Genomic DNA, 14,526 nt, shown 5'->3' with positions numbered 1-14,526 from the left:
TTCTATTGTTTGCAACATCCAGCCTATTACTAAATATGAAATGAAATGAAAATGAAAATCGCTTATTGTCAAGAGTAGGCTTCAATGAAGTTACTGTGAAAAGCCCCTAGTCGCCACATTCCGGCGCCTGTCCGGGGAGGCTGGTACGGGAATCGAACCGTGCTGCTGGCCTGCTTGGTCTGCTTTAAAAGCCAGCGATTTAACCGAGTGAGCTAAACCAGCCCCTGGGATATGGGATATTAATATGCATAGTGGATGTCACTGCTCCCTACTAGCAATGACTACAATCCGATAAGTAAGTAAAATGTCACCACAGTCCCAGAGGACCATGGGCTGCTCTCCCCTTTGAGGGAGAGCTGATTGGTGTTTATTTAGCCTCAGGATCACCACAACCCAAGCAAGGGACAAGGTTGAGAAGGCAGGGTCTTCATGGGTTAAGTATAGTGATAGGGCAGGGGAGTGTGCCTTGGTAGGGTGCTCTTTCAGAGGGTCGGTGCAGACTTGTTGGGACAAATGACCTCCTTCTGCACTGTAGGAATTCCGTGGTTCTAATCTCAGCCGGTACGGGAATTGAACTCATGCTGTTGGCAGCATTCTGCATCACGAACCAGCTGTTCAGCACAAAAATTAAGTATCTCATTGGTTATGTAGGGTTTTAGGATACACAAGATGTTATAGCAATTACAGATTTTACATATTCTTTCCAGAAAGGACTGCGAACGCTCTGTGTAGGATGCAAAAATTTATCCAAGAAAGAATATCAGGAAGTCTCATCTCGACTTCTTCAAGCTAGGACATCTCTACAGAACCGAGAACAAGAAGTAGCAAATGTTTTCCATTTTATTGAGAGAGACCTGCACTTGCTGGGAGCTTCTGGCGTTGAAGACAAGTACGTTTATGCTTTCTCGTCATTGTTACTCCAGTTAAATATCTATCAATTCTCTTACTTTGTTCATGAAGTTATAAATTATGTAAATTAATATGAAAGGTCTAATTTTTTTTGTAAAATATTTTATTAAGGCATTTGTGATTTTATAACAGTAAATCGTATACAAACACTATAAACATAGTGCAACGATCCTCTACTTCCCTCACAGGTCCCACCTTCCTTGAACAGTAATCTAGACTAAACCCTCTGCTGACAGTTAATTTGCTCTAAAGAAGTCGACAAACGGCTGCCACCTCCGGATGAACCCTAGCATTGACCCTCTCAGGACGAACTTGATTTTCTCAAGACTGAGGAAGCCAGCCATGTCATTGACCCAGGTCTGATTTCGGGGGCTTTAAGTCCCTCCATGCTACCAGTATCTGTCTCTGGGCTACCAAGGAGACAAAGGCCAAGACTTCGGCCTCTCTCGTCCCTTGGACTCCCGGGTCCTCCGACACGCCGAAAATCGCCACTTCTGGACTTGGTGCCACCACTGTTTTTAACACCATGGACATGACATCTGCAAATCACTGCCAGAATCCCCTAAGTTTTGAACATACCTGAAACATGTGAACATGGTTCGCTGGCCCTCCCGCACACCTTGCATACCTGCCTGCTATCCCAAAAAACCTGCTCATCCAGGCCACTGTCGTGTGTGCCCGGTGAACGACCTTAAATTGTATCAGGCTGAGCCTGGCGCATGATGTGGACGTGTTGTGAACGTGTTGACCCTGCTTAATGCATCTGCCCAGAGACCAGCCTCCATCTCTTCCCCCTAACCCATCCTCCCATTTGTACTTTAGCTCCTCTGTCTGCATTTCCTCTGACTCCATGAGTTCTTTATAGATATCTGAGACCTTCCCCTCTCCACCCATACTCTAGAAACTACCCTACCTGGTATCCCCCGTGGCGGTAGGAGCGGGAGGATTGGAACCTGCCGTTGCAAGAAGTCCCGAATCTGCAGATACCTAAACCCATTCCCTCCAGTCAACTCAAACTTCTCCTCTAACTCCCACAAACTGAGGAAGCTCCCATCTATAAACAAATCTCCCATCCTCCCGATGCCTGCTCTCTGCCATCCCCGAAACCCTCCATCTAGTCTCCCTGGGGCAAACCGATGGTTGCTACAGATTGGAGAGCAAACCGATGCCGCCTCCACTCTCGCATGTATCCTCCATTGCCCCCAGACTCAGGGCTGCCACTATCACCGGGCTTGTGGAGTACCGGGCTGGCGAGAACAGCAGAGGTGCCGTGATCAATGCCCCAAAACTCGTGTCCTTACAAGATGCTGCAGAAAGGTCTAATTTAATGAAATAATTATTCTGAGATCAAATTCTATAGATTAAGTTTTTATGCTGGATTTTTCTGAAATGCCGCTGATTAATAGAGAAGGCAGAAATTATTTTGTTTCTTCTGTTTTGAAGATGTCAACCATCTCTCACTTCATGCAATTTGTAATTTATAATGACACCTCGTTACTTTAAATGTCAGTTTCAGTGTAACCTCAAATATGTACTGGAATTAATAATTGCTTAATGCATTTTCATCAAATCGATGATTTGATTTCAATTCAAGAATGCACAATGGGTGTCTTGTTCTTTTGGTGTATTTAATCTTATCCTGGAAATGAACGCAGTTCTGCTATACTCAAATTGCAATAACAAATTCAGAGTTAACAAAGTAGTAGGATATTTGGGTTATTGTTAAATTGAAATTCAAGTTTGTACATTATGTTTTCGTTATCAACCATGCTGCATGTGCAAATGTGAAGGTAAGGAACACCCTGAGGAAGTGGTGGCTTTCAGAGTTGCACATGGCACATTGCTAGAGAAATGAGTGGCATATTTTGTTCATCACCAGTTCCTAATGTGGATTCTGCTTTTCAAAACTCAGCCTCCATGCATAAACAGGAATTGCTGTTAAGAATATTGTACTCTTTGGGTGAGATGATCTTTTCCCATCCTATAACACATCATTACTGAAAAGGGAAGTGTTGTTTTCTTTTTCCTTTTTGAGGCAGTAGATAGCTTCCCATGTTTTCCTGTATTTTTAGTTGCTCAATATAATTTAGTCTCTTTCTAATCTTTAAGAACACAGCACAGCTCTGTTGACTAACCTAACTCTGGATTATGCAACGCTGCTAATCCGTGTTGGTTTCAAATTTTTTGTTAGATGCTATAAATCTTCCTTGTGAGAGCTGCCCATGATTATTTCAGATTTATTTCAAGAGTAGAACATAATTGGCTTAATAACTGAAAGTAGTTTCTGTCATCCAGATAGTCCAAGTTTAACTTGCGCAAGTGAATGTTCAGTAAAATGAAGAATCTCCTGTCCCCAGGTTCAAGTGAAATGAGGAGAATTTACAGGATTATTCCTATAAAGTTGCATAATTTTAATTGAGTTTTTATTTATTTCCATGACTGAAGAAAAGTTCCAACATTCCTCAAAAATGCCTTCAATCATGCTGCAAATTATCTTTAGATTTAGGTGCTGGGCCTTCTGCTGGCAGTGGTAGAATGACCAAAGCATCCTGGTCATTGACAGACAAGGCATTACCATCACTGATGCAGTCATTGGTGCCACTCAGAATACTGGCGAGGCATCCACATTGACCTCGCCACTAATTCTGCACTGCCTGGGCTTTGACTCTGGTACCAGCCTGACACTAACACTTGTTGACAAAGCAGATGTCAATGTCATTGGCCAAGGCATTGCTAAGAAATTTGTTACTTTGTTTCTTTCATCATTGCAGTTCTTTTGGAAGGAAATTTTTTTTTTCAAACCTGTCTAGACCACAATACCTGTAGTATTAAATCTAAACAAAGATTTGGAGTTCGAATGGACATTGGGATCTCCAGGATGTAATGTGCATGGGGTGACAAAGGAGGACTCGCCCCCAAGTAGACTTGTTGCGATTGTGGTCTGTTCAGTGAGGATGGAGCATTGCAGATTTCTCCTTGCAAGTCATACAGAGAAAATGTAATGTAATTGTCAGCACGATCTACAAATGCATAACTTTTACCTGTTGGGTATCCAACAATCATTCATAATAACATTGCTGGTCCCATGAATCATTCCACCTGGGAAACTTTGATTACTACTTAAATTGCTTCACACATTCATCAGATGATCAGTATAAATATGCAACATCTAATACCAATATTTCTTTTGAGTTGCTGGAGTTTCTCCTGACTTAATTTCATGCTCTCACAGCTGTCATTTCTGACTGGGATTTAAATCTTGCAGGTACAGTAATAGTACAGCTTTTCATTTTGATCCAGTTTATGAAGTACATTTGATAAATTCTGCCATTTCCTTCTCTTGACCCTGGATAGCACTGTAACTTTTGGGATCAAAGCTCGAGTCCAAGTTTTTATCAACTCTTGAGTGCTTGTGAAATCTCTTAAGGACTATTACTTTGTCAGCCTTCAGAATAAACACCAAAGTCTAACGATTGGTAGACCTGCCTTGTTTGCTAGATGAATTAAGGTTACATTTCTATCTCCGTTTCAAATCATTTTTTACCAATTTCTGAAAATAATACTGATCAAATTTTGTCAAGCATTTAACATTTCCTTTCATAAAGGAAAGTACTGCTTAGCTTTTGTGGCCAAGTGAACAATTAGTATGAAAGACCTTAGACAATTCTAAAATATTTGTTATATTTAATTACCAAGTTAATTATTAACTAAATCAGCAAACTAGATCATTGACAGTATTGCTTTATATTGTGTGCCAAAGCAGAACCAACTGGAATGAAGCTCACTAATGTGTGCTGGTCCCTTGATGAACCAACTTGTGCAGAGTTCCTTCAAGGTCTCTCTTATTGCTACAGTGTCAACTCTTCAAAAGTACCTCGGTGGCTGTGGTGCGACTTCTAGTGGTCGTGAAAAGTGCAGTATGAATGCAAGCCTGTCTTTTATTTCTAAGATGGTTGCCTGGAGCAGCGTGTATGATGTCACAAATCATTTTTGTCCAAACAAAAAGTGCTCGGTTATCTTCCAAGATGACCTGAAAATTGTTTCTCAGGATGGTACTGCTTTGAAAAATTACTGTATGTGCAGGATGAACAAATAAAAAGGAAATTCTAGCTGCTTACTGTATATGAAAGCTTCTTCGTTCTGGCCAACCCCAATTTTCCTTTTAACAGTTATTTATAACTGTAAAATGTTAGTGCTCTTGGTGGCCCTAATTACTACCTTTGCTAGATACAGGAGTCAAAGCCTGTTTCAAATTGATGCTGTGGTATATATAGGTTGGAGACGAGGTTACAAGACTCCCAGAACAATGAAGTTCAAGCAACAATTTTCTAATAACTTCCCCTGTGAGATAACAGCAATTCCTGATTATGTCTACATTTTAAACTTTGATCATACAATGATGAAGACTCTTCATTGTAAGTAATCTCTTCTTGTGTTTCATTTGTAAATTGATTTTAGTTATACCAAACATTTGAGGAAGTCACGTGATAATGATACTCCGTGATTTGAGTAACACTTTGCACCTAAATGTTTGGATGTTGGTACTATTGTGAGCTCATATTTTGATTACCTTAAAGTGAAACATTTTATTGAGGCATTTCTGAGCAGTATTATTTTGCTGCCTAGTGATTTGGACATAACATCAACATATTTAAATATGTTCGTCCCATTTATTCAAATCTCATAAGTGCATTGTAGGTTTATGCTGGTCACCTAACCACAGGTTTTGCATTTACACTAATATATAAAGTATTGTGTTATTTTGAGAAGAGCTGTTCACCTGAATTTGAGGTTGTGTCCTTTTGTAATATAGAATTTCTTAAATTTTGACTGTGGAGGATCCGAGCTGAGCCCATTTCTGAACTGCTGTCCACCTAGTTGCATAATGTTTGACAATGTTGCTGAATGCCTGTCTGAAATGGTAATGAGACATATAAAGTGTTGCTTGCAGTAAGTATCCTAACCACTTTATTTCTTCTTCTAGGTTGCAAGAAAAAGTTCCAGAGACAATAGAAGCTCTTAAATTGGCGGGAATCAAAGTATGGGTTCTTACAGGAGATAAACAGGAAACTGCAATTAGTGTGAGTTTATCAAGTGGACATTTTCACAGGGCAATGAATATTTTGGAGCTCACCAATCAGAAATCAGACACTGAATGTGCTGCACAGCTTGAAAGACTTGATAGAAGGTAATCATGTTTACTTTCTGTGGTCCATTTAATCAATGCCACACAATTCTTCTGTATTTTATGATTGTGCAGTAAGTTGATTCTAGTAAAACCATTCATCTATAATTAAGGTGGCGGCACAGTGGTATTGTCATAGGTCTAGTAATGATCTGGGAACCCAGGTTCAAATTCCACCATGGCAGGTGGTGAAATTTAAACGCATTAAAATATCTGGAATTAAAAGTCGACTGATGACCATGAAATCAATATCTATTGTTGTAAAAACCCCCATCTGGTTCACTAATGTCCTTTTAGGGAAGGAAATCTGCTGTCCTTATCTGGTCTGGCCTAAACGTGACTCCAGACCCACAGCAATGTGGTTGACTCTTGAATTCTCTCTGAAATGGCCGAGCAAGCCACTCGGTTGTATTCAACTGCTACAAAAGAGATGAAACCTACACCTCGGGGACTGCAGCGGTTCAAGAAGGCAACTAGGGGTGGGCAATAAATGCTGGTCATAAATGCTGCATTATGAGCGACGCCCACATCCCGTAAATGACATTGTTTTTTTTCATTGTTTCAGTGAGCGTTACATTTACAATTGATAGCTAGGGTTCTTTTTTTTTTTAAATCCTATGCCCTTCAGTAATTGCATTTATATAACACCGTAAACGTGGAATGTTTTCCCAAGGCACTTCACAGAATCATAATCGCGCAATATCACCCCAAGCCAAAGAAAATAATCTTAAACAAGATGGCAAATATCACTTTAAACTTGCAGGGTACTGGACAGACTTCTTCGAGGCAATGCCCAAAGTGGTAGGGTTGAGGGTGGAGCCATGCCCAAAAGTGGCGGCCTTCGGGGTTTCAGTCCAGCCAGATCTATTCCTGGGGAGGAGGGCGGACCCCTTGCCTTTGCCTCCCTGATTGCCCGCCATAGAATCCTGTTCGGCTGGCGGTCAGGAGCACCACCCAAAGCTGCAGACTGGCTGTCCGACCTCCGGAATCTCTCCAAATGGAGAAAATCAAATTCGCCATCCGAGGGTCACAGAATGTGGGAGCCATTCACGCAATTGTTCTGGGACATGTTTGTTGCCAACGAACAAGCGGAAGAATAGCCAGGTAGCCAAGAATCAGGGGAATGTAGCCAAAGCATGAGGGAGAGAGAGACTGGGAAGGGGGGGGTGTCAGCTAAACCCAAGAGGAAAGATAGGCGAACCATAGGGGGGAGGGTGGAAGAGACAGGGAACAAGAGGGAGAACCAGGGAGGTGGGATTGAGGCAGGGAAATGAGAGCCAGAAGGAAGGCACGGGATTCAATAACGAACATGGCATCTCCAGGAGTAGGGAACGAGGAGAATAAAGACGAAAGACGGGAGGAACGGCAGAAGCGGAGGTGAGCGCGAGACGGCAGCGAGATCCGTCCGGGAGAAGCAAGCGACAGACCAACACCAAACACATTCGAGAATTGCTCACTGTAATTGTTTCTCCGGCACCCGAATGTATATTTCAAACTTTTTCTGGGCAATTGCCCTGTGCTGGGAACCATTCAAAAATGTGCTTTTTATATTGCTTGGTTCCCACTGTGTTGCACAAATAATTACCCAGCAGAAGTTAGAAGAATTAAAACCTCTTCTAACTGCTGGGTAACTATTGTAAAAGACCCACACTGACTACACTCCCATGACCCACACGGAACTGTCCACTCCACTTTTCCCAACCTGCCCCTCCCCCCAAGCTATTTGCATCCCCAGACACCACCCATTGGGGTTTCCCCCACTGCCATGGGGGTCCTCCCCATCCCCTGCCCTAGAGGTCTGACTATGACACTGGACCTTGAGACAGTTGTGCTGCCTGGATCTCACTCGGCCTGAGTCGGAAGGTTAGGCGAGATGGGCTTGGAAGAAAATCCCCGGTAGTTGGGCACGGAGTGGCAATTACTCCTCCCATTGTCCATCTGAATGGAAGGGGATATTGTGATTAACAATGGCAACAGCTGCAGGGAGGTCAATTAAGGGTAAAGACGAATGATGTACCGTGATCACCGTCATAAAGATTGTCATTTGTGATTTCAAAGCCGTTTTTAAAAAAGTTTTTATTCTCCATTTTCACATTTTCCTCTCAAATTCCCACCCCACCCCCAAACAGCAAACGGTAACAAATACAAAGTCAATCCCCTTAACAATAACAACGATCCCATCCTCCCACCACCCCAAACAACGGCCCACCTATCAATATATGCATCCAATAAAACAAACCCTCCCACGGTGGAAACAAAAAAAAACACAAAGGAGAAAAAAGAAAGGAGTCCGGGACCGCACATGGTCACCCTTGAGTCCACTCTCACACCCCCCCCCCCCCCCCCGCACGCACGCACGCACACACACACACACACACACACACACACACACTCAACGCCGTCCAACCTCCGAAAGAGTACCATATGTGATACCCAAGAGTTGTAAACTCACCCTCCCCTCCAACTCCTCCCGCCCACTGCCTCTTGTAAAACTCCTTCCCCCAACCTCGGTTCCTTCCCCCCCAACTTTCCACCCCGGCTAGACCACTCGAACCCTGTTCTGCCAGGCTCTGATGGCCGCAGCCTCTCCCCCCACCTCACTCCCATTCACTAGCCGGTTTAAACCGGCCAGCGCGGAGGCCCCCGCCCGGGTCCCTTTCCCCCTTGCCCGGCCCTAGGAAAGCCCAGAAATCCCCTTTTAGCACACACCCCGCATATCCACCTACACCCCAAAGAGCCCTCACTTCGAGTGCAAGTCCCATCACTTCCCTTATCCAAATATATGCACCATTGGCTCCTTTAGCTCATACACCCGGATGCAGTGAAACAAAAAGGAAGAGACAAAAAAGAAGAAAATACAGTCCTGAGGTTACATCAGCACATGGCCATTTCTCAGTTCTGACTTGGATGAGAATTTATCCTAAAGCCAGAGGGATGGCCGCACCTGTAATTCAAGCGATGGAAGTAGGGACGCAAGTTAAAGGGATGACTGAATCTAGAGAGTTTATATAGAGAGGTTTAGTGTTGTCAGAGTAGCAGAGGATCGAGGGTAAAGTGACTTGGTGATTGAAATCAAAGGGGATGAGGAGTCAGTTGTGTGTTCAGGCTAAGTGGGAATAGCTTAATTTGTTTTTAAATGGTATGGGCTCAGCAGGATACTGACAGATTTTAAAGGATAGGCAAGAGGATTTTAACAACTGGAGGTGCTCTGAGGAGGAGAAAGCATCAGAGGAGTAGTCAGAGAGTCAAAGGTGTGATTTGGTAAGGACTGAACCATTACTGTGGTTATTGGAAAGGACAGATGGTGGATGGTACAGATAGACAAAGAGGCTTCAATCAGGGTGTGCTGCCACCAATGAGAGAGATTTGTCAGTGCAACCACCTATAATAAGGTTATGGATAGCAGGGAAGATCCTTTTTAATAAAACTGGTGGTAAGTAGGCAAAACAGATTACCAGCATGGGAGGAAACAAAAAAAATTGATGCGTTTCAAAAAGGAACTGGACAAGTCTTTGTTAACAGAGGGAACTTTAGGGTTACCAGAAATGCACCAAGTGGTGCACAAGATGGATCATCGGTCTTCCACCTGAAACAGTTAATCTTTTCAGAAAAGCTGGTATTGTAAATAAAAACAAGCATGGCCTCCAGTCATTTTCCATATTCAATTTGTTCTAGTCTCAGACCCGAATAACGATCAAAATCTGAGTGTACATAAAGGAGCTTCCTGTTAAAACAGCAGCGATTACTATTATCTTGTGTACATGCACAGGTTATGCAAAGAAAATTCAGAATCTTGAATTATAAACTTTAACAAATGGTTTATGATTGCAGAATAAAACAGGATCATGTGATTCAGCATGGCTTGGTTGTGGATGGAACCAGCCTTTCGGTTGCACTCCGGGAGCATGAAAAAATGTTCATGGAAATTAGCAGAAACTGCAGTGCTGTGCTGTGTTGCCGAATGGCACCTCTGCAAAAAGCAAAAGTAAGTAAATTATGTATTCAAAAGTGCAGTTGGACAAAGAAATCAAACTTACCTCATGCATTTCTTATGTTTGTGTGAATTTGGGAATGCCAAACTGTGGTCTAGTATGATAATAGAGATTAAAAGTTCCATGCTTCCCTTATCCTTCAGTATATCGGTATAGAAATAGATGTTTTTTACCTGAATAAAAATAAGTCTTTAAAATTCAACTAACATGTTGGCTCAGTGTAGCTAATGTATTTCTCAATTTGATCAGATGAGGATGTTTATACACTTGATCCCAGTTCTTATCTCCAATGACAATTCAGCTTGGTCTCCCCAGGCGAGTGAAAAATAAATCACCTTGCATCTGATGGGAGATCCCTGCTGGAACCGTTGCACATCAGTCAAGGGCTATTGATTGCACATTTGGTCGGGTACATATGTGACACAATCCCTTCCTCAAAGGCATTTTTTCCATAATTGGGAAGATAGTTTTCTTGAGAAAGTCTGAGAACATCGCACTTTTGAACAGTGTTCCATGGAATCTGTTGCTTGCTGTGATTACAATGGTTTTGCAAGACCAGTGAACAGCTTTTGTTTTAAAGTCTTTGTTGGTTCCTGCACTATATAGATAGAAGCATATAGCACAAAAGCAAGAAAGTTGTGATGAGCCTATGTAAACCACTAATGTATTTCCCATTTAGATCAGATTCGGAAGTTTATAGACTTGATCCCAATTCCTATCCAGTGACAATTAATCTCGGTCTTCCCAGTCGAGTAAAAAGGAAACAGTTTGCATCTGACAGGAGATCTCTGCTGGAAGCTTTGTACATCAGTCAAGGACTTCCTCAACTGTAATAATATGCTCAATTCTAGGCACTTTACTTTAGGAAAGTTGTGAAGGCATTCGAGAGAATACAACAAAGATTTACAAGATGGTTCAGAGTATGAGGAACTTCAGTTATGTGAATAGATTGGAGAAGCTGGGGGTTTTCTCAAGAATGAAAGTTGATGGGAGATTTGATAGAAGAGCTCAAAATCATGAGGGGTCTAGATCAAGTTGCGAGAAAGAAGCTTTTCCATTGGTGGGTGAATAAAGAATCCGAGGACACCAATTTAAGGTGGTTGGCAAAAGAGACCGATCAGGAAAATCATTTTTGCATAAAAGGTGTTTAGGATCTGGAATGCAAACCAGAAAATGGTGGTGGCATATTCGATTGTCACTTTCAAAAGGGAATTGGTTGCGGTCCCTGAAAGGAGACCATTTGCACGGCTGGGGAGTGGATGAACTGAATTGCTCTTCCAGAGAGCTAGTATGGACACGAGGGGCTATATGGCCTCTTTCTGTGCTGTAACCATTCTATGATTCAATTGCGCTATGCATGATTTTGAATGATTCAAAGCTGGGAATGTCTTTACTTTAGTGATTACCCTACCTCAGATTATGCAAGTGTGCCCAGGAGACACGAATGACTGTGCATGTCGTATTAAGGTCAAGGAAAATAGCAAAATGTCTGTGGCCATGCGTGCAAACGTTGTGTTTTCCTTATTGCTGACAGTATCTGCCTTTCTAGTGTTTACCAAGTGCCTTTTTATCATATCACAGCGAGAGTGATATGTCTGCCTCTGGATGATTAGCTAACGAAAGTGTCCTCTCCATACTTGCAGAAAATGTAGCATGACAAGTTCTGACACCGCTAGTCAATTCAGAGTTTTCCTATTGGTCTTTGGAAGTATATTTTCATAGAAATGGATTTCAGCACATGAAGCCCCTCTTCCTTCAGACAGGTTTGCCATAAGCCAGGCAATATACAGGACAGTTCAGGTATTATGCCTGGCATGGAATCAGCATGACTTATGTATTTTAGGCAATATGCCATTGGTCATCTTATTCTTGTAACCTCTGCAATTTAGTTCCATCGTGCATTCTCTCTCGGAAGTGTTTGTGAGTCAGAGTTAATTACCCTCCATTGGTGGGTACAGATTGCGCATACTCCACACTCAGTGAAATGTAGCTACAATGCCTGATTACTCACGGGTTGTACATCTATTTTGAGTGTGTAAAAAGATAAAGGACCTAACATCAGATTTTACCCATTAATCTTTTTGAAAACTTGCTTTCGTGAGTGTAGTTCTTTGTGGATCATGTCTTATGTCTTGCATTTTGTGACTTAAAATTGATATTTGCTTTTGTATATTTTCAGGTAGTCAGGTTGCTGAAGACATCGCCAACCAAGCCTATTACCTTAGCAATTGGTGATGGTGCAAATGATGTCAGCATGATAATGGAAGCAAATATTGGCATAGGTGTGTAAACAGAAAATTGAAATGAAAATCACTTATTGTCACAAGTAGGCTTCAATTAAATTACTGTGAAAAGCCCCTAGTCGCCGCATTCCGGCGCCTGTCCGGGGAGGCTGGTACGGGAATCGAACCGTGCTGCTGGCCTGGTCTGCTTTAAAAGCCAGCGATTTAGCCGAGTGAGCTAAACCAGCCCTGTCAATGAAAATTGCTTATTGTCACGAGTAGGTTTCAAATGAAGTTACTGTGAAAAGCCCCTAGTCGCCACAATCCGGCGCCTGCTCGGGGAGGCTGTTACGGGAATCGAACCATGCTGCTGGTCTGCTTTCAAAGCCAGCGATTTAGCCCAGTGCTAAACAGCCCCTGTTACAACTTTATATGTAACGTGAAAGTGGGATTGTAATAGACTTCACAATCTGGCTGAAAGTGAATCTGAGGCACCAAATAACAAAACAACATCAGTCGGTAAATTAATTGGAATGTTCCTGATCAATGGTCTTTCATTTTTCATGGATATTTGTTGCCAAATAAGTTTTCAGCACATTTTTCAACCATTTCAGTGAGCACTTGATGAAAACTATTTTCAAATGCTTAGCTTTAGGGTTTGTATTTTTTATATATCTGGCTGCACAGAATCATCCCATTCTTTGGTGAATGAGCCAGTAATTGGTCCTGTACAATGTAAATCATTTCTTACTAAGTTTGAGCTGCCCTGCTAAATCCAAACAGTCGTGAGTTCAGAGGAAAATGGATCAAGATATTCCCCAATAATCCATGTGAACTTTCCAATTAATGAACTGGTGTCTAAAATTAAATGACAACGTTATTGTGTTAACGGTTAGTTCAGATGGCTGGTTTGTTATGCAGAGTGATGCCAACAGCGTGGGTTCAATTCCCAAACCAGCTGAGGTTATTCGTGAATGCCCCGCCTTCTCTTTTTATAGAAATATTTTTATTCATGGCCTTTTACATTTATAAACAAAAATATCAGAAGACCAAAACATCACCATGAACAAAAACAACAAAACCCCAGCCTCTGCTGATACCAGCACCCAGTGCACCCTGCTTCCTACTTTTACCACCTTATCCCTAACCCCCCTCCCCCCCCCCCCCCGACCCCAGCTGATCCCTCAGCTCACCTTGAAGAAATCAATGATCAGTTTCCACCTCTCCGTGAACCCCTCTGCCAACCCCCACAAAGCGAACTTGACCCTCTCCATCCGCAGGAATTCTGCCAGGTCGCTCACCCATGCTTTCGTCTTCGGTGGCTCCGAGTCCCGCCAACACAATCCGGGCTATGAGGAGGCAAATGGCAATATATCGGCCCCTCTTTCCCCCACCTGGATTTCCAGATCTTCAACACACCATATATCGGCACCTCCGGACTCGGGAGCTACCCCCACACCCAGAATCTCGGACTTAACAGTCAAGAACCCCTGCCAGAAGCCCCTCAGCTTTGGATGTGCCCAAAACAAGTGGACAAGATCGGTTCTCCCCCCCCCCCCCCCCCCCCCTACATTGCCCACACCTATCCTCCACCCCTACAAAGAACCAGCTTATCCTCGCAACCGTCATGTAGGTCTTGTGTACCACCTTAAACTGGATGAGGCTTGATCTCGCCCAAGATGAGGACGTGTTTACCCTCCTTCCACATCCTGACCTGTACCTCCCATCCCAACTCCTCCTCCCATTTGCACTTGATCCTCCTCCACCGGAGTGCCCGGCACACAGTCCTCCCTCTCCAACAATTCACTATAGATATTCGACACCCTCCCTTCCCTGTATCATCCTCCTGCAACAACTTGTCCTGCAGCATGGAAGCAGCACCTGGGAAGGGCAGCACCTCTCTCCTCGCAATCTCTCACCTGTAGGTACCTAAAGCCATTCCCTTTTGGCAACTCATCCAGTCCCGTAACATTGCCTCCGGTGGAGGCTCTGACTCCTAGAGCTTCCGGTGGAAGGCCTCAAATACCCCATTTACGCCCTCTGGGACCATTACCACCTTACCCCTCTCGTACCAATCTCCCTCGCTGTGACTGCTTCCTCAGCTGATGGGCCAGCATCCTGCTGTCCTTTTCCCCATATACATTGCCCATCTGGCCCTTCGCAACTGTCTTACCGCCTTCCCTGTAAACACTAACCCAAACTCCATTTGAAGCCTCTG

General features: G+C 43.2%; 1 protein-coding gene across 1 annotated transcript in view; it reads left to right on the top strand.

Moving 5' to 3' along the window:
- atp11b (ATPase phospholipid transporting 11B (putative)) overlaps positions 1-14,526 on the top strand; it is a 190,280-nt gene that overhangs the window by 107,471 nt on the left and 68,283 nt on the right. Inside the window, 4 exon segments of the mRNA XM_038817479.1 lie at positions 708-889; positions 5,894-6,097; positions 9,926-10,079; positions 12,266-12,368. Coding sequence (XP_038673407.1) covers positions 708-889; positions 5,894-6,097; positions 9,926-10,079; positions 12,266-12,368 — 643 coding nt within the window.

This window comes from Scyliorhinus canicula, chromosome 13 (assembly GCF_902713615.1).
Source record: "Scyliorhinus canicula chromosome 13, sScyCan1.1, whole genome shotgun sequence".
NCBI classification, from domain to species: domain Eukaryota; kingdom Metazoa; phylum Chordata; class Chondrichthyes; order Carcharhiniformes; family Scyliorhinidae; genus Scyliorhinus; species Scyliorhinus canicula.
This window is presented reverse-complemented; position numbering and strand designations above follow the sequence as displayed.